The sequence below is a fragment of the Gorilla gorilla genome, chromosome X (assembly GCF_029281585.2).
Source record: "Gorilla gorilla gorilla isolate KB3781 chromosome X, NHGRI_mGorGor1-v2.1_pri, whole genome shotgun sequence".
NCBI classification, from domain to species: domain Eukaryota; kingdom Metazoa; phylum Chordata; class Mammalia; order Primates; family Hominidae; genus Gorilla; species Gorilla gorilla.
Window position 1 is genome coordinate 165,598,540 of NC_073247.2, and position 21,515 is coordinate 165,620,054.

Below are 21,515 nucleotides of genomic sequence, written 5' to 3' on the forward strand. Positions count from 1 at the left end.
GCACAGAGACATACACAGACTCCCCACACACACCCACAGTCACGTGCACAGCTCTGGAATCCATGGCGCAGGCAGCCAAGTCTTCAAAGCTGCAGGACCCCTGGGGAAGCTGTTCTCACCTCCAGCACCCACCTGCCCACCCGAGACAGAGAGCTGGCTCCCATCGGGGAATCAACACGAGGTCTTTATGAATCACCACCCAGCCCTGCCAGGCATCTGAGCAAGGGTACCCGCCACCCAGCAGCCACTGATCAGCCTTCCACAAAGCTGCAGAAGAGGGCTTTCCCCAGCATCCTTCCTCAGCTGCCTCCAAAAGGGGCCTGGGCCAGGGCTGAGGGGCAGGCAGGATGTGGAGCGGGCATCCCTGTGTGCACGGCCCCATCCCACCTCTCTGCACAGGGTGAAGTGCAGGCACCCTGCACTTGCTGGACAGGGCTGGAGAGAAGCAAGGGGGCTGGGGAGAGTGGCCGGTCCAGCGGGTAGCCGCCGGGGGCACGCATCTCCAGCAGCGGCACCTCAGTGTGGCTTGGGGGTCGTGTCTAGGCCCTGGGGGTGGGAAGCTGAGGGTGAGGCTGGGGCCCCAGGGCCCCGGGAGAAGCCTTTGTTCCTGCCCAGGCGGCTGCTGGCCGGTGCCTTTGGGCTTCGGGGCCCAGGACTGGGAGAGGTGGTAGATGCTGGCCCAAGGCCCTGGCGGACAGAGGTCTTTCCCAAGAGCTCCTTAAACACAGAGTCCATGTTCTGTGCCACAGCCTAGCGGAGGGGAAAGAAAGGGAGAGTGACCAGTGAGTTCCCCCCACTGACCCTGCCCAAGACCCACCTGAGTTCCTCTCACTCCCAAAGCAAGCCCTCAGCCAACATCCCCAGTCTCTCAGCCTCCAGGTCACTCTCCCCCACTTTGCGCCTGGCATCCCTCCTGTCCCTTTTGGTGTCTCTGTCACAGTCTCCTCTGAGGACAGCAATTCCTTGGTTTAGCCTGGAAGTGGGGACCCCCCTCTTCTCGCCCCCACTCTTTCCCTGGCAGAGATCACGGCCCCCTGCCCATGGCCTCAGGGACCGCCAGCATGCGGGGACTCCCCAGTCAATGTCCTCCCATGGCGTCTCCTGGCTGCCCTGTCCCTGGCTCCCGCTCCTGCTCCTCCGTGTCTACCGGACCCTCCCTGGGCTCCCTGGGCCTGGGGGCTTGGCCACACCTGGGACACCCGCATGTTCTCGGGCTCTCTCCTCCTTGGGCTTAGCAACTGTCCCCCGGGCTTCCACGTTCAGCCTGACAGTGTTCACAGGGCCCATGGTACAGAGCACGGAGCAGGGTCCCCCAGGTTGTGCGCTTGCCAGGGCCACATCTTGAGCCTTCGCTCTGCTCCTTCGAGAGCCGCTGCTGCCCCACCCCAATCCCCAACCAGCCACCCCCTCCTGCCTCCCTGCCATCTGTCCCTTTCATCCTCCCTGGCGTGCCAAGCGCCTGCCATGGCACCGCCTGTTACCTAGCCCAGCTACAAATGCCAGCCTTGAATCTGCCCTGGAGTCTCTTGCCTCTACCAGGTAAACAGCCTTAACTCAGCCCTGCCACTCCCTGCTCTGAAGCTGAACATGAATCCCAACGTGCAAGCCAGGTGTCTTCTGTCCCTCTCATCCCTGCCTCCGTAGCCGTCCCTCTCCATCCCCACCCGCCCTCACATCTTTGCCTTCCTGCCCTCCACAGGCTCTGCCTTGGGCCTGTGTGTCTGGCGGCAGGTTCCCTTGAGCTAAGGCCAGGGAGGGCAAGGACTGGAACCTCGAGGAGGGAGGAGTTTGGCTTCCAAGGGGAGGCAGAGATCCCCCAGGACAGATGTCCCTCACCTGCCACACACCCGCTCTCACCTTATCCACCTCCACGTGTTGCTCTGGGGAGGCTGGGACCAAGCAGCGTCGTCTGTGTCCAGAGGGTCCCATGGCCTCAGGTGAGGTGCATGGCTCTGGCCTGCAGGACAGACAGGGAGCCTGGTGGGGGCCCTGGGAAGTCCCTGAGCTAACTGGGCAGTGGCTCCTCCCATCCTGGGGTGTGGCCAAGGAAAGGAGGCTGGCCCAGTGGTCCCCAAGCTCCTCTAGAGCCTCTCCCTGTCACAAGCTGGGTCATTCTGTCACGTCCTCATCTGCCAACTCCTCCCACTCCCACTGGGCCAAAGCCTGACCCCAGTCCCCTCTGGCCTAGAACAGCACACGTGTGGGCCCCCCTGAGCCCCGTCTTCTTGCTCACCGGTGGACCAGCTCTGATGCCAGGAGGCCCTCGGGACTGCTCCCAGACTCCCCTGCAGTCTGCAGCCCTGCGCCCACCACCTGCTTCTCCGTCCTGCGGTGGGAAGGACCGGACTGTTTCGAGTGCTCCTTCCCTGCACAGGGTCCAGGGCCAGCAGCCTCCGCGCCAGCCAGGAGTGGTCAGAGAGGCTCTGTTCTCTGGCCCAGCCCAGACCTTCAGAATCTAACTTGGGGTCGGGGGAGGGGTGGATGAAGGGGAGGTGCGGAGACTCCGGGAGCCCTGGGGCCCGAGGGCGCGGCTCACTCACCCCACGGGCAGCGTGATATACTTGTGGGGGATGAGGCCCCGCATGCCGTTGTGCTCCCCCCGCCACCAGTCGCTCGAGGCCCTCTCGTGCAGCCGCAGTACGTCCCCCCGCCGGAAGCTCAGCTCCTGGGCTGTGCGGCCCGTGTAGGCAAAGCAGGCCACAGCCTCCACGACCCCCTCCAGGTCTGGGGAGGAGAGGGGGTCCAAGCTGTGGGAGGGCATCTCAGCTTCCAGCTCCGGCTCATTGTCCGCCCCCAGGCTCTCCAGCTGGGCGTCCCTGAGGTTCAGGGCAGAGTGAGGCAGATGAGGGGGGCTCTTCTCCAGTGGACCCCCCAGTCCCCTCGGCAGCACCAAGGGTGTACCCCAGGCAGCTGGCGGAAGGCGGTGCCATGCACTTCTCGTAGACGGGGCCAGGCAGCGAGGTCAGGGGCGGGAAGACCCGATCGGGCTGCACTATGAGCGTCTGCACCAGCTGGTTCACCCGGCCCTGCAGCGCCACCGGGTCCTGCCCAGCGGGCACCGGTAGTAGCGTGGGCCCGAAGCACACGGCCAGGTTGTAGGGGTCCATCATGTTCTCATCGCTGTACTGGGCCAGGCTGGGGGGACACGTACATCACAAGCAGAGAGCCCGCACCCCGAGTCCCCCTGTCCCCTCGACCCCTGGCCCCCACCCCCGCACTCGCCCCGCAGCACTCACTGGTTGAGGAAGGTGAAGAGGTAGCGCAGAACCACCAGCACCGGCGCGGGCAGCCGCCACAGCAGGCGGCTCACTTGCTCCACCCTCTCCGCTGTGGCCTCCAGCTCTGTGGCCAAAGCCGCCCAGAGAGAGCCGCGTGAGCGGGGCTGCCCTAGCAAGTGCCCTACCCCCGCCAGCTTCAGGCCCCGGCCTCACCCGAAGAAGCCAGCAGCTCGCCGAACAGGTCTGGGGGGAAGAGTGGGGGCTCCAGGCTCCGGAAGTAGAGCTTCAGTACCCCGGCCACCGAGTCCAGGTCGTGGGCAGTGCAGCCCTCCACCAGTGGGTCCTCCCCTGCAGATGGGCGAGTGGTGCGGTAGGGGGAGGAAGCTGGTGACATCTGCCCGAGCCCCCACCCCCGCCCGCCCTGCCCGTCCCCACCTCTCTCGAAGGCATCACGGATCTCTGAGACCCGGAGCTGGGCACCCGATACCCGGAAGATGCCTTCATGCTGCAGGCCTGTGGGAGGAAAAGGAGCTGGTGGGCACTGAGCATCTTCCCCAGCCCCTCCAGGATGGCCTCCCATGCCAGGTGCTGGGAACTGGGTGCTGGGTGCCAGGACATCGGGAGGGGCTGGGTCCTGCTTACCGTTGAGGTTGATGAAGCGAATGCAGCTCTCCACCACCAGGGGCACAGGCTGGCCTGAGCTCTGGGGACAGAGGGTGTTTACTTCACCATGGACACAGCATGCCCTGTGTTGTCATTCAATTGCTTTTTTTTTTTTCTTTTTTTTTGAGACAAGGTCTCACTCTGTCACCCAGGCTGAAGTGCACTGGCGTAATCTCGGCTCACTGCAGCCTCAGCTTCCTGGGCTCAAGTGATACTCCTGCCTCGAGCTCCCCAATGGTGGGATTACAGGCATGAGCCACCGCACCAGGCTGAGTGCTTTTATTTTCTCTCAAGAACACATCATCGTTGTCAGCACAGAGGCTTAGCACACCGTTTGTTAGATGCACTCCTAGGTGTCTGATATTTTTGATGAGGTTTTAGGCAGTGCCTTACGTTTTATTTGCAAATTGTTGCTGGAATATACAAATGCAATTGAATTCTGTACACCAATCTCGAATCAAGTAACATTTCAAAACTCAAGCTGGGTGTGGTGGCTCATGCCTGTAATCCCAGCACTTCGGGAGGCCAAGGGAGGAGGATCACCTGAGGTCAGAAGTTCGAGACCAACCTGACCAACATGGTGAAACCTCACCTCTACTAAAAATATAAAAACTAGCCAGGTGTGATGGTGCACACAGCTACTTGGGAGGCTGAGGCATGAGAATCGCTTGAACCCCAGCAGGTGGGAGGTGAAGGTTGCAGTGAGCTGAGATCGTGCCACTGCACTCCAGCCTGGGCAACAGTGCAAGAACCAGTCTCAACAAATAAAAAAAAAAAGAAAAAAGAAAGAAACTCAAAGTGCTCGTTTAAAGAATCTGTTGATTCTTTTGAATATGCTACACGCATAACCACGTCACTGAAAATGACGATATCAGTTCTGATCTTCTGGTATTCTCCATGCCTGGCCCTCTCTGATGCTTGCTTGCTTCTTTTCTTTTCTTTCTCTCTCTTTTCCTTCCTTCCTTCCTTCCTTCCCTCTCTCTCTCTCTCTCTTTCTTTCTTTCACTGGGATTACAGGCACGTGCCACCATGCCTGGCTAATTTTTGTATTTTTAGTAGAGATGGGGTTTCACCATGTTGCCCAGGCTGGTCCCGAACACCTGGGCTGAAGGGATCTGCCCACCTCGGCCTCCCAAAGAGCTGGGATTACAGGTGTGAGCCACCGTGCCTGGCCCCCTCTGATGCTTTCTGATCTCAGTATTAGTTTTCTGATCTTTCTTGCTTCCCCTTATTTCACTGTCCAGGACCCCCAGTACCATGCTGGCCAGAAGTCGCAGGGGAGAAGCTCTCAATATCTCGCCCCTAAAAATGCCGCTGCCCCAGGTTTTCTATACGTTCCCATTACTAGTTAAGGATGCTCCCTTCAATCAGCGGAGGCTATAGGGGAGCCCAACAGTGGCCTGGAAGAGGCCCACCCAGAAAGGGACAGTTGATGACTGATTGAGAGTGGAGGACCCTGGGATCAGGCAGCTGCTCCGGCCACTGAGGTGACCCAGAGCTGAAGAAAGATCAGCATGTACAGGTGGGCTGGCATGTGGGGCAAAACAAGTACCTGGATAAACTTCTCCATGTCTCCCCCAAAGAGTCTCTGGTTATACTGGGAGCTGGGGCGGGGGTGGCGGCTCTTCTGGAATTTTCTCTGTGTGTACTGGGTCCTGCAGTGAATGGGAGCTGGCTCTGAGGGGGCCAGGCGTGGAGAATAGGGTGCCCCACCCCCCAGGCCAGCCAAGCAGGCCTCTAATTCTCTGAAGTTATTCCACAATCCAGTGCGAAAACTGGGAAAGTGAGGCCCAGGGGATTGGGCAGCTGAGCTGGGCCCCAGGAAGAGAAGAGATGGCGGACCGTCGCAGGGCCCCAGCCCCCCAGGAAGGACTCACCAAGACACCTCCTGCTCCTCCTTGTCACCTGTGGGGTGGGAGAACATTGGTCTGCCTCTCAGGCCAGGGGTCTTCAGGGCATCCCAGAGAGAAAGGTGTGGATAAGAGCCAAGGACAGGCGGGAGGGGAGGACCGTGGGCTAGCCCTGGTACCAGTCCTGGGCAGGGGAGAGGCGGGGAAGGGGGCAGCACTGGGCCCACCTCGCTGAAGGGCCTCCTGCAGCTTCTCGTGCTTGGCCTGCAGCTTGGCGAGGATGCTCCGTCCACTCAGATACTCCTGGAGCTTCTGGGCAGCCCCAAGAAGAGCCCCAAGTGTTAGCCCTGGCTTGAGCCCCTCCCTCTGCCCCAGCAATGCCCCCACGGGTCCCGCCCACCAGCCCAGCCCTCCCCACCGTGAGGTAGAAGGTTTCGGTCTCCTGCTGCTGGCCGCGCCTCCGGCCCGCCTGCCGGCTGCCTGGGTCTGAGCTGGTGGACTTGAGGGACTCGGTGGAGGGGCTGGTCTGGAAGGAATCAAGCACATCCCCGTCATCCGAGGCCACCACCTCCAGCAGGGCCTGCAGTGTCGCCTTCAGAGTCTTGTTCACCTGCAGAGGAGACCACACCAGGGTGGTAAGAGGTGGGGGACGGGGAGGGAGACAGGAAGTCCAAGTCAGAAGGAAGGGGCCAAAGGGAGGGGGGCAGGCAGGGCAGCCACTTCCAGCAGCAGGCTGTACAGGCTCCAGGCCCTCGTCTCCCTCTAACCCCCGGTGGGCTGCCCAGACCTCCTCCGTCTCAATGGTCTGTCGGTCCAGGCGGCTCTGGATGTTCTGGGCTCTGGGCAGAATCTCGTCCCGCAGCTCCATTTCAACGCAGATCTCAGCCACCTGCAGAGGGCGGCGGCCAGGGGGCTAAGGGCTGGGCTTGGGCAGTAGGTGCCAAGATCCCCGGGGCATAAGGGAAGCAAGCACCCTTTTGTGGCCTGGCGGCCGGGCACAAGACCACCAGCCCAGACGCTCAGCTGAAGAATGGCAGAAGTGAACACACGCGTCCAAACCAAGACTTGTCCACAGAGGTTCATGGCGGCACCACTCATCCAACTGACGGATGGCTAAATTCAGCGCGGTCTACCCACAGAATGGAAGAGGATTCAGCCACGAGAAGGATTGAATCCACTTATGTAAAGTGTCCAGCCAGGCAAATCCATAGAGACAGGAAGCAGAGTGGGTGCCAGCTGGAGTAGTGGGGTGCCAGTGGGGCTGGAGAGGCGAACGGGGAGTAGTGGCTAATGGCTCCTTTAGGGGGTGACAAAAATGTTCTGGAATTACATGGTGATGGCTGCACAACTCTGAATATACTAAAAACCACCGAATTGTACACTTTACAGGGGTGAATTTTATGGTATATGAATCGTACCTTAATAAAACTCTTTATTTAAAACAGAATGGTGGCCCGACGCAGTGGCTCACGCCTGTAATCCAAGCACTTTGGGAGGCTGAGGCGGATGGATTATCTGAGCTCAGGAGTTGGAGACCAGCCTGGCCAACATGGTGAAACCCTGTCTCCACTAAAAATACAAAAAATTAACTGGGCACGGTGGCATGCGCCTGTAGTCCCAGCTACTTGGGAGGCTGAGGCAGGGGAATCACTTGAACCCGGGAAGCAGAGGTTGCAGTGAGCCAAGATGGAGCCATTGCACTCCAGCCTGGGCGACAGAGCGAGACGCCATCTCAAAATAAAATAAAATGAAATAGAATGGTAAGGAAGACTGGGGTCTGAGACAGAACAGGGAGAGCCCAGCCCCACCTCTTCTAGGGAAAGGAGTGGACAGAAAAACTGCTCACTCTAACTGGGCAGATATAAATTTCCCTGTGGCAAGATGAGAGCAGCTTGCCTCATGGGCAGAGTGGGAGCCAACGCTTTAGAAAGGAAGGAATTACTCTTTTAAGCATGTGAACACCTAGAAAATTGACATTACAGTTAAAATTGAGAGTGAGGATTCAGCTGTGGCTAAACACTTGCCCTGCTCTCCATCTCCACCAAGCCCCGCTGTACAGGACTGCATGAAGGCGCAAGTCATAGTGAAGAAAGTAAGGCCATTTTGAGATGGGCTCCAACATGGCTGACCCTTGAGGACATGGGACTCAGTGAAAGGAGCCAGTCACAGAAAGGCCCACACTGTAGGATTCCACTCCTGTGAGGAGCCTCAAAGGAGAGCCGTGAACTCTGTAGAGGACAGTGGAAGGGTGGGTGCCAGGGGCTGGGGGGGTGGGGAGTTGGGGTTGAACGGGGCCAGAGCTTCAGTTTGGGAAGATGAACAAGTTCTGCGGCTGGATGGTGGTGATGGCTGCACAGCACCATGAATGTGCTTCTGCCCCTGGGCCGCACACTTAAAAATGGTGAACGTGGTATGTTTTATGCTATGTGTATTCTGCCACACCTTTTTTTAAAAGTCCATCTAGGCTGGACTGGCTCACACCTGCAATCCCAGCACTTTGGGAGGCCGAGGTGGGTGGATCACTTGAGCCCAGGAGTTTGAGACCAGCCTTGGCAATATGGTAAAACCCTGACTCTACCAAAAATACAAAAATTATCCTGTCTCATAACCTGGTCTCAAAATAAATAAATAAATAAAGTAGATTAAAAAGAATTGTTTTTAAAGTACAAATCTTAGCCACGCATGGTGGCATGCACCTATAGTCCCAGCTACTCAGGAGGCTCAGGCAGGAGGATGACTTGAGCCCAGGAGTTGGAGGCTGCAGTGAGCTATGATCACACCACTGTACTCCAGCCTGGACAACAGAGCCAGACCCTCTCTCTAGAGAAAAAGTAAGTCTATGCATACTCTGGGGAACATTGAAATTTTATCCCTCCCCTAAAGTCACACGATCAGCAGAAAACTAACTATTTGCTCTCTGGAAAGAATATAGCAGGGATTTTGGACTCAGGGACACTGCTCCCAGATGAGGAAGATGAGAGAACACAGCAGCCCCACCATCGGAAGCTGGCCTGGTCCTATCAGCCCGGCCTCAGTGCTGTCCTGCTGAACACCGGAAATGACCCAGAGCATCAACATCAGGCAAGACCACTGTGTGACCTTGATGGGCAAAGACAGAAACAAGACCACTCTGCGATCACGCGTGAGTGAGGACAAAATCAAGAACTTCTTCCAAGCCACAAAATCATCCCTCCATCCTGGCTAATGTAAGTGACTGTGACTTCCTTGCATCACTTCAGCCTCCATCACTGTCTCTTTCTAGATAAGATTAATCAAGACATCCAATCATACAATTACCCTGCTTCCAGAAGGCATCCAATCCAGGGCCAAGCCCCACTTACCTGGGCCCTCCCCCAGATCCCCTAAGGCGAGCCCAAGTCCTCTAAGGCCTTTCCACTACCTTCTCACCGAGAGGCCCCAGGCTCCCCATGGAGCAGGGCTCCCTCCAGCAATGGAGATTATAGGGCTGTTCCTGCTAGGCTTTGGCTGAAGGGTGTGGAACTAAAACCAGGTAGTTCCAAGGAAATCCACACAGCAGAGTGAGCCCCCAGCCCTCTCACCCCCTCTCCTCCCTAGACAGGGTCAGAAGAGTTTCTACTGGGGAAACTGGCTGGGCCAGGAGGAAACACCACAGACACCCACATTTGTGGGGTACGTGTTCAGGCCTCTTCTTAAATATGAACTGATGGCCAAGAATCACCAAACAGACACGATCAGCAGAAAACTAACTATTTGCTCTCTGGAAAGGATATAGCAGGGATTTTGGACTCAGGAACAAAAGCAAGAAAACAGAGCAAATGCAGGAACAGGAGAAAACAAAAAACATTTCAGGCCGGGCGTGGTGGCTCACTCCTGTAATCCCAGCACTTTGGAAGGCTGAGGCAAGCAGATCACCCAAAGTCAGGAGTTCGAGACAAGCCTGGCCAACATGGTGAAACCCTGTCTCTACTAAAAAATAAAAATAAAAGGGTCGGGCACGGTGGCCCACGCCTGTAATCCCAGCACTTTGGGAGGCCGAGGCGGGTGGATCACCTGAGGTCAGGAGTTCAAGACCAGCCTGGACACTATGGTGAAACCCTGTCTCTACTTAAAAATACAAAAATCAGCCAGGCGTGGTGGTGCACACCTGTAGTCCCAGCTACTCGGGAGGCTGAGGCAGGAGAATTGCTTGAACCTGGGAGGCAGAGGTTGCATTGAGCCGACATTGCGCCACTGCACTCTAGCCTGGGCGACAGAGAAAGACTCTGTCTCAAAAAATAAATTAATTAAATTTAAAAAATTAAAAAATTAGCCAGGTGTGGTGGCAAGTGCCTGTAATTCCAGCTACTTGGGAGGCTGAGGCAGGAGAATCACTTGAACCCAGGAGGCGAAGTTTGCAGTGGGTCAAGATCGTGCCACTGCACTCCAGCCCTGGGCGACAAGGGGGAAACACTTCATCTCAAAAAAAAATAAAAGTTTCAGAAAGATTCAAGAAGTACTGTATTCATGAAATAAGAATAAAGGGTTGGCCGGGCACAGTGGCACACCTGTAATCCCAGCACTTTGGGAGGCCGAGGCAGGCCAATTGCTTGAGCTCAGGAGTTTGAGACCAGCCTGGGCAACATGGTGAAACTCCCTTGCTACAAAATATAGAAAAATTAGCCTGGCGTGGTAGTGCAGGCCTGTAGTCCCAGCTACTTGGGAAGCTGAGGTGGGAGGACCAGAAGGTTGCATCTGCAGTGAGCTGAGATCACATCACACCCCTGCACTCCAGCCGAGGGGACAGAGTGAGACCCTGTTTCAAAAACAAAACAAAACAAAACAAAGAATACAGACATTTTCAGATGTGCAAAGTCAGGAAACCCTTGGTGAAGGCGTCACCAAAATAAGGGTATCAAACTAAGAAAGCTGCTGCCGTGGAATCCGGAAACAGAGCACTGGGCAGAAGTGAAGCACTCCAGACTGGCAGGCTCTGGGGGAGGGCGCAGAGGAGAAGGTTGACCTCACAGGTGCCTGGTGTGGAGGACAGTGCTGGGACGAGGTAGCGATCAACTCCTAGCAATGGGCATGTTCTAGCAAGCAGCATTCGTGAGGCAAGAGAGTTATAAATTCCAGAAGAAAAGGAAAAATTGTCCAAGGAAGGACATGTGATCCTAATACAGTACATGGCTCAGCTGCCAACAGTACCTGTTGTCATGGTGATTTAAACATTGAATGTTAATTTAGCCAAAAATTCTGGGATAAGCCCACTGGGAGAACAAGATGCAGGGAAGCGTGTGGTGGCTGTGAGAGATGCTGGTGGCACTGGGTCATCATTGGCCAATGGAAAATGGCTGCTTGACGCCGGGAGGTGGGTGGCTGTTTCTGGGGGTGGGAGCTGGGAACGGGAGGGGTGGGTTAGGGAGCAGCTGTGACGCCATCGGAAGCCGTGGTGATGCCGGACTCTTCGTAAAGTTCCAAGTCGGCCCGAAAGGGGCCCAATGGAATCCCAGGTCATTGACAATGCCCATCAGGATAAACTGCTGCAGGAAAAACTAGCTCGACGGAGAAGGATAAGGAAGCCCCATTCCATCTTACTGCCAAGTTTGTGTCACGAAATTTAAAAACACAGAGAAACCAGCCTAGAACAATGTATGGGCAGCTACACGGCTGCCTGCTGCATGGTTTGAACAGTTAGTGTCTTGCCCTCCTTGGCCATTGCGGGGGTGCACCCTTGAAGTGAGGCTGCAAATGGAAGTGGGACACTTCTCTAGCTGCCGCACTGCCTGAGACCACGGAGAACTTGGATTCCTGAGCAAAGTGTGGGTCATGCCACTCCACTGCCCACCATTACAGTGAAGGCCAGAGAATGCCAAGCCCAGCAGGGGGTGACCCTCACCTCATCCCCATCATGGGGGTGATAGTCAAAGCGCAGCGGGGGACAGAAGACGGTAGCATGCACCTCGAGAACCTTGGCTTTGTCCCCTGGAGGATCCAGGGCCTCCACAGCTTCTTCCAGGCTGCCCAGGCCCTGCACTTGGGAGGCTTGGGTGCGGCTCTCAGCTGCCGTGTAGCTCCGGAGCACCTGCCCCAGGGCCAGGTGGAACCCTGTGTCACAGCACTGAGGAGGAAACAAGGAGATGCTTGGGTAGGTCCTGGAGCCACAGCTTCCCAGCCCCGGGGCACCAGGTACCTTTTCCCACCTGCCCACCAAGGACTCACGTCCATGAGGTCCAAGACGTCATGCAGGTAGTAGTTACTGACAGCAGCGTTGACACTGGCCAGGCTAAGCAGGTACTCGTTGCGCGCCTTTGTGCACTTGAGTTTGTGCTCCATGAACTTGGCCTGCCGCTACTCAAGACAATGCAAGCGTGCCAGGGTCACGCACGTGGCCAGCCCCTATCTCTGGCCTTTCATGTAATGCCCATCGCCTCCCCTCCCGCTGTGGACAACTACACCTGAACTGGTCAAGCCCGGAAGTCCTGCTGCCTTCCCCACGCCACAGTCCACAGTGTGCTCAGGCCAGTGCCAGGAGGTGACTTGATTCCCCGGCTGTTCACCCGCCACTTGCCTTGGTTCCAGCCACAACATTCCCCACACAAGTGGGGGATGACACAGAACTATTCACAGATACCTGATGAGTGGAAGGTGCGCACATGGCACCCCACCATGGAGGGTGCACCAGAAACCCAGCTTGGAGCCAGCACACAGGTGCACAGCTGGAAGCGGCCACAGGCCTCTGCGGGGGCCAGAGCTGAGGGGGAATGAGCACCCCAAAGGGTAGGGATAGATCATCAAGAGCCATGAAACAGAACCTGCTGGCACCTGGGTTCTAAAACTGGCACTCTATTTTTTTTTTTTTTTTTTTTGAGACAGAGTCTCGCTCTGTCGCCCAGGCTGGAGTGCAGTGGCGCAATCTTAGATCACTGCAAGCTCCGCCTCCTGTGTTCAAGTGATTCTCCCGCCTCAGCCTCCCAAGTAGCTGGGATGACAGGCACCCGCCATCATGCCCGGCTAATTTTTGTATTTTTGGTAGAGATGGGGTTTCACCATGTTGGCCACACTGATCTTGAACTCCTGACCTCGTGATCCACCCACCTCAGCCTCCCAAAGTGCTAGGATTACAGGCGTGAGTCACCGCACCTGGCTAAAGCTGGCACGCTAACCACAGCAGCCAGGGAGACCTTCCCCCAACACAGCCAAACTCTGTCATTTCCCCTAAGAACACCTGAGATGCCCGACTCCCTCCTCTGCTCCCAGAGTCCCAGAGACCATGACTGTCAGCCACGCACAGCCTGGCGGCTCCATCCAGGCATTTCCCAGCCTCCCCACTCTCTGTACTGGGCTCACCTCGAAGGCCCTTTCTCCGTGCGTGTCACCCCATCACCCACCCTAAGTGTCTTCTTGCCCCCTCTGAAACCTTACGGAATGGCTGGCGGAAAGCAGAGCTGCAGGGGCCCCGCTCGGAGCGTGGAGAGGCTGCATGGGGCTGTCCAGGGCCAGGCGACTGTTTTCCCTGCTCTCTCAGGCCCTGGGAGCCTTCCGTATGGAATCCCTGGAACCTGATGGCACTGTCCCTGCCACTCCTGCCCTCCCCTGCACCCAGCCCTGACTTCCCCCTCAGCACAGCAGGTCCTAGTTAGGGCCCATGGCCCATAGGCCTGCGTCTGAGGTGCCCTCCAGGCCCACCTTCTCCACCAGCCTCCCTCCCTTCTTGAGGGAGCTCTTGCGGAGGGGCCCTGCCTCAGTGGCACCAGCGGTGGTGGTGGGGACACTCCGGCCTGCCCGCTTCTCCTCCTGCCGCTCGGCCTCCCGGAGCTTGGCCTCGGCATTCACGCTCTCCATGTGATATGCCTGGTACGTCTTCTTGGCCTGCAGGGAGACCCAAAGCAAGGTGGTGCTGGTGAAGGCCACGGCTCGGCCAGCCCCCAGCCCTCTACCCCTGCCCCTCTGGAACTTGGACCTCAGAGCTGGGCCATCCCATGTGAGCACTTAGCCTAACGCCCTGTGCCTAGGGAGAGAGGGCCTTTGCCCCTAGGTGCGTGCTTGTCCCTGAGCCTGGCTTGGGGTGATGTGATGGTCTGGCGGTGTTCCTCCCCCACTGTGAGTGGCATTTCTCCCTGGACCATTGGGGCAGGCCCCTCCCCAGCCCTTTCCTCACCGTCTGGAGCTCTGAGACCACCTCCAGGAGCTCATCCTGCAGCTGCTGCTCCAGATCCCTGCTCTAGAGGCAGAGGCAAGGGTGAGCACGGCACTGCCCAGAGCAGCCCCGCCAGGCACTGGAAGCTCTGCCCAGCTGAAGCCCCATCTGGGGGGCACACAGGTTCGCTCTGCCTGCTCCCCACCTGGCCTCCAGTGCCCTCCCAGCCACAGTGCCTCCTGATCCCAAAGCCTCGAACACTTCCCGTGGCCCAGGATGAGAGCCTCACCTTCTTGACCAGGCGCCCCACGTCCTCTGCAATGTGACTCAGGCGCTGGGCCAGGGGCCCGGCCAGCACCTCACTCAGGGCCGCGCTCTCCCGGCTCTGCTGCCGCGTGTGCTGCAGCAGCACCGCCCAGCAGTGCAAGGGCGACAGGAGGGACGGCTCCTTCCTGGGGGTAGAGGGGCACTGAGACCTGGGAGCGGAGCTTGGGCCCTGCCGTGGCTCCCCTGCCAGCACATCACCTACCTGAAGCTTTGGTGCTCCCGGCTGCTCCCCAGGCGGCCTCCACGGCTGGAGAAGCGCTCGGCCAGCTTTTCCAGGCCCCGGGAGTATTCCAGCTCCACCTCAGCGCGGCGTCGCATGAACTCTGCCAGTTCCTGCAGCAACTCCCGCCGCAGCTCGCCCTGCAGCTCCAGGCAGCGCAGCTGCTCGCTCAGCTGCCAGCGCATCTCTGTGGGGGGAACCATGGCTCAGGCCTGGCCAGCACGCCCTGCCTGGGTCAGCCAGGCCAGCGTGGGATGGGAGAGGCAGAGGCACACAGACCCCAGTCCCGTCGGCTCTGAGGGCTCCTTCGGACCCAGCCTAGGCTGAGGGCAGGAGCTAAGAGGGGAGGAAAGAAGCTAGGCCCCTGCAGGCAGATCTGGCCTCAGCTGTCCAGCCGACCTCTGCGCTGAGGCCAACAGATGGCCAGAGCCACCCGGTTGAGGGGGAAGAGGAAGGGTGTCCCAGAGAGGGGAGAGCCGCCCCAGCGCCAGCCAGGCACCTTTCAGTTTGGCTTCCTGTCTCTCCCTTGTTCCTGGAAAGCCTCTGAATGGTTTCCCCTGCGACTTCCTTTCCCCCGGTACCCAGGCTCCGGGAGGTGGCAGCCTCCTTTGCAAACACACGGATACACAACACACAGATCACAGTGCTGCTCAGGGCAAGCCTGCAGCGATCTCGCAGTCTCAGTGGCTGGGGACGCCTGCCCTCAGGCCCCAGGGGAAAGGACAGTCCACAGTGAGGGCTGGGAGCCAGGGAGAGCTGATCCAGCCTTGTAAGTGAAAGAATGGGGCAGGGAGCTAGCCCCCGTCTTCTGACCCCACTTCCCACTCCCAATCACCCCCCGCCCCACCTGTGCATTCCCCCACCCTGCAGAGAGAGTCACACCCAGGGCCCCATACTGCCGGCCTTTTGACACCCTATCACTGGCTTGATTTGGCAACGCTGCTTCCCCCACACAGGCCTGAAGCAAAGAAGTGCCTGTCCAGCAAGTTTAAGCAACCTGCGGAAGACACTTTTGCCATCTCCTGAGTGCCCGTCCCGAGTAAATAAGATGCTAGCTCAGCTTCTGGCCAGCAGGCTGCCCACCTACTCATCTCCATCCACATCCCCAGGGAGGGACATGAATTGATTTCTTCATTCAGCAGAATGTTGATTATGCACCCATTCTGTGGCAGGCACGTTTTAAATACAGAGGCAAAGAGGTTTGACCAAGTGTCTGCCCTCTTGGAGCTGGGATTGGAATGGGGCACGAACACATATCAGAATGCCCAGGAGTGATGGGTGCTGAGAAGATGAACCCACAAAGCAAGATCAGAGCCACGGGTGGGTGGGGACAGGGAGGACCTTTTTTAAAGGAGGGTGGTCAAGAACAAGCCGCATCGTTGGAGCAGAAGGCTGGAGCTGGCTGTACGTGGGCAGTAGGGGGAGTCCGAGAGACCGGTAGGGACAGATGGCACAGAGCCCGGGGTCTGGGCAGAGCTCCCAGCTGGACTCCGAGTGAGAGAGGAGCCACAGTAGTGGGGTGATGTGGTCCAGCTTTGTTTTCAGGGCCCCCTCACACTGCCAGGTGGAGCCCAGGTGGCAGCTACTGTGCTAGTCCAGGCAAAAGACGGCAGGATTTAGACCAGCAGCAGCGAGGGAGGACTCCGCTGAGAAGAGCTCAATCCCATTGGATTTCTGTCCTGCCAGTGACTTCCCAGGGGCTGTTGCATGGGGACCCTGTGGGTTCGGCCTGCCCAGCATCCCTACCTCCTCCCCTGATCTCCTATTGGAGAATGTCCCCTTCCTAGTCTCAGCCCCCTTGACTCCAGGTGCCCCAGCCCTGGCTGCATGCGTCACCCATCCCTCTGTCCCTCCACTCCCTGCCCCCACCAGACTAGCCAGGTGAGGGACCCAGGAGCCTGATCCTTCCAACTGAATTACTGAACAGGAGAGCTCTTCCCACCGGCAGATCAAGCTGGGTAAGCTGAAGCCTGGGGCAGGGGACCTCCCGACAGAGCAGGGCAGAGCCCACAATGCCAAGTGAGACAGATGGAGAGTGTCTTCATCCTATCCGAGGCTGGCCTCCTGTGGTTAACTCGTCAGCTCCAAGGCCAGGTGGGGTGGGCGCTAATGCCATTTGAAATCAGGAGAGTCCTCACTGAATCACTTTAATGTTTTGTTCTGATTTTTTGTTTTGAGACGGAGGATGTTGCCCAGGCTGGAGTACAGTGGTGCGATCTCGGCTCACTGCAACCTCCGCCTCCTGGGTTCAAGCGATTCTCCCGCCTCAGCCTCCCGAGTAGCTGGGACTACAGGGGCGCACCACCACACCCAGCTAATTTTTGTATTTTTAGTAGAGACAGGGTTTCATCATGTTGGCCAGACTGGGTCTCGAACTCCTGACCTCAGGTGATCCGCCCGCCTCGGCCTCCCAAAGTGCTGGGATTACAGACGTGAGCCACCACGCCTGGCCCAGTTTAACATTTGTTGATAAAAGTAAATTTCATTTCATTCCAAGGAAGGTGTTAGACAACTGCTCACCTCACTGGCCCTCTGGAGCCTGCCCTGTCCTGCTTCCCCCAGAGGAATACAATCCCTGGGGACTTATGACAACTGAACAGTGCAGAAGGAACCAGCAGAGGGAACCGCTGCCTTTCTTCATCACTGCCGGCAGCAAAAGCTGACTGGAAGCCATGTCCTAGTCCAGATCCGGGCATGCACACCGGCTGGTGTTGAGCAGGCAACTTGTGAATTGCAAGTTGATTGCATTGGTGGCTTTCCTGGCAGAGCTTTCGGATCTCAGTTCAGACAAACTCGTCAGCACACCCTGTCCTGACCTCCCCCTAAACTAGGGCTGGCCCTCTTCCGACCCCTTCTTGGCACCGTGCACTTTCCCTTTGTAGTGCTTATTATCATAATGTAAAGTCTATGTCTCCCCCACTAGACCCGTGAGCCATGTGAGGGCGGGGTGGCCACTGACGCCATTTGAAATCAGGGGAGTCCTCACTGAATCATTGCTTTTACTCTGGGTAAAAAGCCAGGGCTGGAGGGGCTGGAGTCGGGGTTCTCTCCTGTACAGCAGTATACTCCCAGGGCCTGGGACAGAACAGATGCATAGGAAACATCTGGCAAAAGGAGAGCTGGAATCCATGTCTGCCTGAATTACAGAGCTGCGCCCCGGGCCCCACCAGCACTTCCTGTGAGCAAGTCATTTGGTCTCACTTCTGCTGACAAGCAAAACAGAAGAAAAGATGGTCTCCAAAACCACTGCTATGCTGACCTTTGAGAATTTAGGGTGTCAAGACAGTGACCCTGTTTTGTAGAATGGTAGGAAATTTTTCCAGGGTGTGGGATGCAGACCCAGAGCAAGTGAGGAACCCTTAGACAGTCGTGCTCGAAACCCCAACTTTTCAGTGTGAAATCACTGACCCATATTTGCTGACTGAAGTTTTCCAAGTCTTTCAGCTTCATGGCATTTTGGGGAAGCAGGATGGAGATCATTACTTCCATCTGAGCAAGATGATGGCGAGGCTTGGAAAGCTGGCTCACCCTGTGTAGTCACCTCAAGCTGGCTCTGAACACAGGCTGCCTTTTCCAAAGGAGGACTGGAGCATACTTTGGTATAAATTGCTCGCACTGAATAATGATGTTAGAACCTACATCTCTGGGTTGAAAGGCACTTCAGGGGTCATTGCATTCTACGTCCTAGAAGTTGCAGTGCTGTATGACCACGGGCAAGTCACCTCTCTGAGCTTGTTTCCGTAATTGGCAAAATGGAGTGATTGAGAGTGATATGGACGAGCTGCTGGCACTGAGATGCTGCCTCTTTCCTTTGCAAGAGTTACCATGCCCTGAATAAGACGGGCACAAGCTATTGGCTAAGAATTTGCAAAGCTGATTTGCATGTGATTTGCACATGGGTGTTTATCAGAACCCAGAGGTTCAATTTCAGAAGGCTGAGAAGCCAGCCCTGTTAAATCTCTCAACCAAGACTCACTGCGCCAGCTTGACCCAGAGACAGTGGCCCTCGCCTCTGCTCCCCCTCAGTGCTAAAGGGAGGCAAAAGGTGCTGAAGCTCCAGGGACTGCAGTGAGATTCAGGCCAGGTGATCTCCACCAATCCACTCACCCGGACTCCCTTACTCACCCCCCAGCCCAATCAAGGTGGTTGACTTCACTGTAGCTAAAATACTGCCGTCTGGGGGGCACGCTGGTGCATCTGGCTTCCTTTTACCGGCGGCCACCGGTGTTTCCACTGAACCTTGGGTGAGGAGCGGTAGACCCAAGGAGGACAGAGACCGAAGGAAGGAAGACAGGAAAGAAGGAAGGGAAAATGGCAGGCGGTTGGGCCAAATGGGCGTGGGGAGGCAGGCAAGGGGCTCAGGCTCCCTCCTCCACCCCCCCTCCAGAGGTCGCTGGGGAGAGCATCGGGCCCTGGGCCAGCGCGGGGACGCTTGGAGCTCCCTCACGACCTTGGGTTCTCCGCAGGAAACGGGCCGGGAGCGCCCGGCGCCCTCTCACCTTTGACTTGCGTCTCATACTCAGCCTGCAGCCCCCGCTCCCGCCGCAGCTTCCCGTGAGCGGCCATGGCGGCCTCGCGGCCGCGCCGTCGAACCCCACTGCTCCCACGCGGCCGTGAGCGGGCCGGCGCCGGGACTTGGGGGCGCTGCGGCCAGCACCCTGCGCGGGCTCCGCCCAGCCCCGCCCCCAGCGCGGCTCCCGGTGGGGCGGGGCGGCCCAGGGCTGGCACTGCCCGCGAGGGGCTCCTGGGGGGCAGGGCGCCCCTTCCAGCCCCACTGTGCCCCGGCCTTGCCATCCCCTCCCATTGGGCCTGCACCTAGGCTGCCTTGTGCCCAAAGCCCCGCTGCCAAGCAGCCGGAGCAGGTGTGAGCCCCAACGTAAGCTAGCATCCCAGGCTGCCATCCCACCACCTCCAGAAGGCTGTCCCTGGTCACCACTGCCAGACTGTACCATTCACAGCGGGGCCGCTGGCCCACAGTACCACTGGACATGAACACCATTGCTGCCCCAGGCTCTGGACTCCCCCTGGGTTGCCTCCTTCCCCCAGACATCGGATGGGGTCCTCCCTTCCCAAGTCAGCCCCCAGAGAGGCCCAGGGAGCCTTGAGAGCTGGGGTGGGAAGTTCAGAGGGGAGGGGGAAGGAAGGTCAGCACCAGAGAGCAGAACCTCAGCAGCTGGCTGCCGTTCCCTCCAGGCCCCCTTGGTAGGGGAGGAGAGTTCAGCTCCTGTTCCCCTTCTGCTCAGCCCCACAATTTCCCCATAGGCGGTTACCACTTCCTGCTGCCGGAAGAGACTGCTCTGCCTCCCTTCCCCTGCAGCTGCACCTGCCCGTCATAGGCCTGAGGGGGGCAGCTCCCTCGGAGTGAGGTCTTAGCTACCCTGGGGGCAAGTCTTGGGGCCTCCCTCATCCAGGGGTGGTGGGGCTTTCCTCCACCCTCTACCACAGGGCAGCAGCTTTTCTCCGGGAAATCGGGAAGGCAGGAGGCGGGAGGCGGGAGGAGGCGGGAGGCGGTTGACAAGCCAAGCAGACAACTGGCTTCAATTTGGTGGGAGGGAAATCCCTGGGGTATAGATGTGGGGAGAGAGGCAAGGCACTTGGGCACCAGGCGTGTGTTCCGAAGGCGGGCGTGGGGGCACTAGTGCAGGGGTACTAGGCGTGTGTGTGCACGGATGTCAGAGTCAGGCTCTGTGCAAATGCGGGCACACATGACCTTGACCTGCAGATCTGGGGAGGGGAGGCTGTGCGGGTACTTCCTGCCTTTCAACTATGAGCAATTAATTTTCTTGCCCAGAAGGAAAAAAACACTCCCTCAGCTCCCCGCCCCCTTCTCCCAGTACCAAGGCCCTTCTCGAACACGTCGTTGTGTGTGTCTGCAGGACCTGGGGCTTCAAGGCCTGGGAGCTAGCCAGACCCAGGACCTGGACTTCCAGCAGCTGGTCTCGGAAGTACCGATGTTCGAGTCCTCCAGCGAGACTAGAGAGCCTGCGCCCATGCCCACAGCGCGCACAGCCGCACCCACACTCCAACCTGCTCCTGGTCGGGAGACTCACACGTCCCACCGCTGCCTCAGGCCAAGGGGAACCAGGGAGCCCCGCCTCTCACTAGCTGGCCCCAACACATCTTGCCCGTCCATCCGAGCCCTGACTGGTCCCCAAAGGTCCAGTCTGCTGGGTCCCTCCACCCAGCAGAGCCAGACACAGGGCAGGCAGGAAAGGCCTCAGGCAGGCAGGAAAGGCCTCAGCCGGTGCCTTCAAACGCTCTCTTCACTCCTTTTTTCACTCCAGAGCTATTCCTAGGATGCCCCATTCAGCCCGTACTTTAGGGCCTGAGTGTTGGGCCCTGGCCTTTAGGGCACTTGTTTGGCATTTAAGGCCCTGAACGCAACTGCCCCCCGCTGCTCGCTCTATCCTTCGCTCCATTGTTCCCCTTCAAAGCATCCAAAAGCCAGGCAGCCCGCAGAAGGCGCGGACCTGCCCGCATGGGGACAGAGGGAGCGGCCGACAGGCATCGGGCCCGCCGGGGACGGACGGCAGAGGGCGGGCCGGGTCCCACGGGCCGGGCCGGGGCGGAAGAAGGGCGCCGCGGGCGCCGTGGGAGCCTGGGCCACCTCCCTTCCACCGGCGCCGGGGCGCGGCCGACGCAGTGCGCAAGCCCGCCCTTCCCCCGCACCCTGCGCGCAGAGCCCAGTGCCGCCGGACCAATCAGAGCCTGGGAACGAAGCTTGCCGCGGGCTTGCGAACCGGAAGACACTGACGCCAGGCGCGGGGCGGGACAGGACTCCGCCTCCGGCCCATACAAAGGGAAGCCCACGTCTTAAGCCAATCAACACAGCCTCGCCCGAGCCGGGAACCGGAGAGCTGTGGGCGTGCGCAGACGCGCCTTTCCGGCCCCGGCCCCGCCCTGCCGCGCTCTGGGCTCCGCAGCCACAGCTGCCGGTCACGTGCGAGGCGCCAGCCAAAGAGAACCGAGCTCCAGGCCTGTGTGGCGAGTTTTCAACCCGGCGGAGGAGCAGTGTGCCACCTGCAGTAGCAGGACACAGAGAGGGCTCAGGAATACAGGGCCCGCCCAGGGACTAGGGACAGTAAGGGATGGCTTTGCAGCCGGAGGGGAGGGAAGGGAAAGGAGGAAAGACACAGAAA

At 58.5% G+C, this 21,515-nt stretch overlaps 1 protein-coding gene across 4 annotated transcripts; it reads right to left on the minus strand.

The window, feature by feature from the left end:
* Window positions 1–165: 165 nt before the first annotated feature.
* On the minus strand, window positions 166–20,983 carry ARHGAP4 (Rho GTPase activating protein 4). Of its 4 annotated transcripts, XM_004065098.4 has the most exons (22): window positions 18,876–20,983; window positions 14,359–14,563; window positions 14,119–14,281; window positions 13,851–13,913; window positions 13,379–13,561; window positions 12,324–12,443; window positions 11,912–12,040; window positions 11,589–11,810; window positions 6,519–6,620; window positions 6,150–6,341; window positions 5,959–6,043; window positions 5,759–5,786; window positions 5,434–5,536; window positions 3,861–3,921; window positions 3,654–3,731; window positions 3,432–3,566; window positions 3,237–3,342; window positions 2,902–3,135; window positions 2,541–2,816; window positions 2,234–2,326; window positions 1,858–1,957; window positions 166–750 (listed from the first exon to the last, which is right to left on the minus strand). In XM_004065098.4, the coding sequence occupies exons 1-22, from the start codon at window positions 19,168–19,170 to the stop codon at window positions 517–519; spliced, it is 3,207 nt and encodes a 1,068-aa protein (XP_004065146.2). In that variant the 5' UTR covers window positions 19,171–20,983; the 3' UTR covers window positions 166–516. The 4 variants fall into 4 exon arrangements, with proteins under 4 accessions (XP_004065146.2, XP_004065145.2, XP_055231857.2 ...); XM_004065097.4 differs by lacking the exon at window positions 12,324–12,443 and having other exon boundaries at window positions 18,876–20,981; XM_055375882.2 differs by lacking the exons at window positions 12,324–12,443; window positions 18,876–20,983 and adding an exon at window positions 14,876–15,163.
* Between the last annotated feature and the right edge of the window lie 532 nt (window positions 20,984–21,515).

Excerpts from the sequence above, each read along its gene's own strand:
- ARHGAP4 (XM_004065098.4), bottom strand. The coding sequence starts at position 19,170 with ATGGCAAGGCCGGGGCACAGTGGGGCTGGAAGGGGCGCCCTGCCCCCC. Across the intron at positions 13,914-14,118 it reads TGGGGCGCCTGGTCAAGAAG|AGCAGGGATCTGGAGCAGCA; the intron begins GTGAGGCTCTCA and ends CTCTGCCTCTAG. Across the intron at positions 3,732-3,860 it reads TCGCTTCATCAACCTCAACG|GCCTGCAGCATGAAGGCATC; the intron begins GTAAGCAGGACC and ends TTCCTCCCACAG.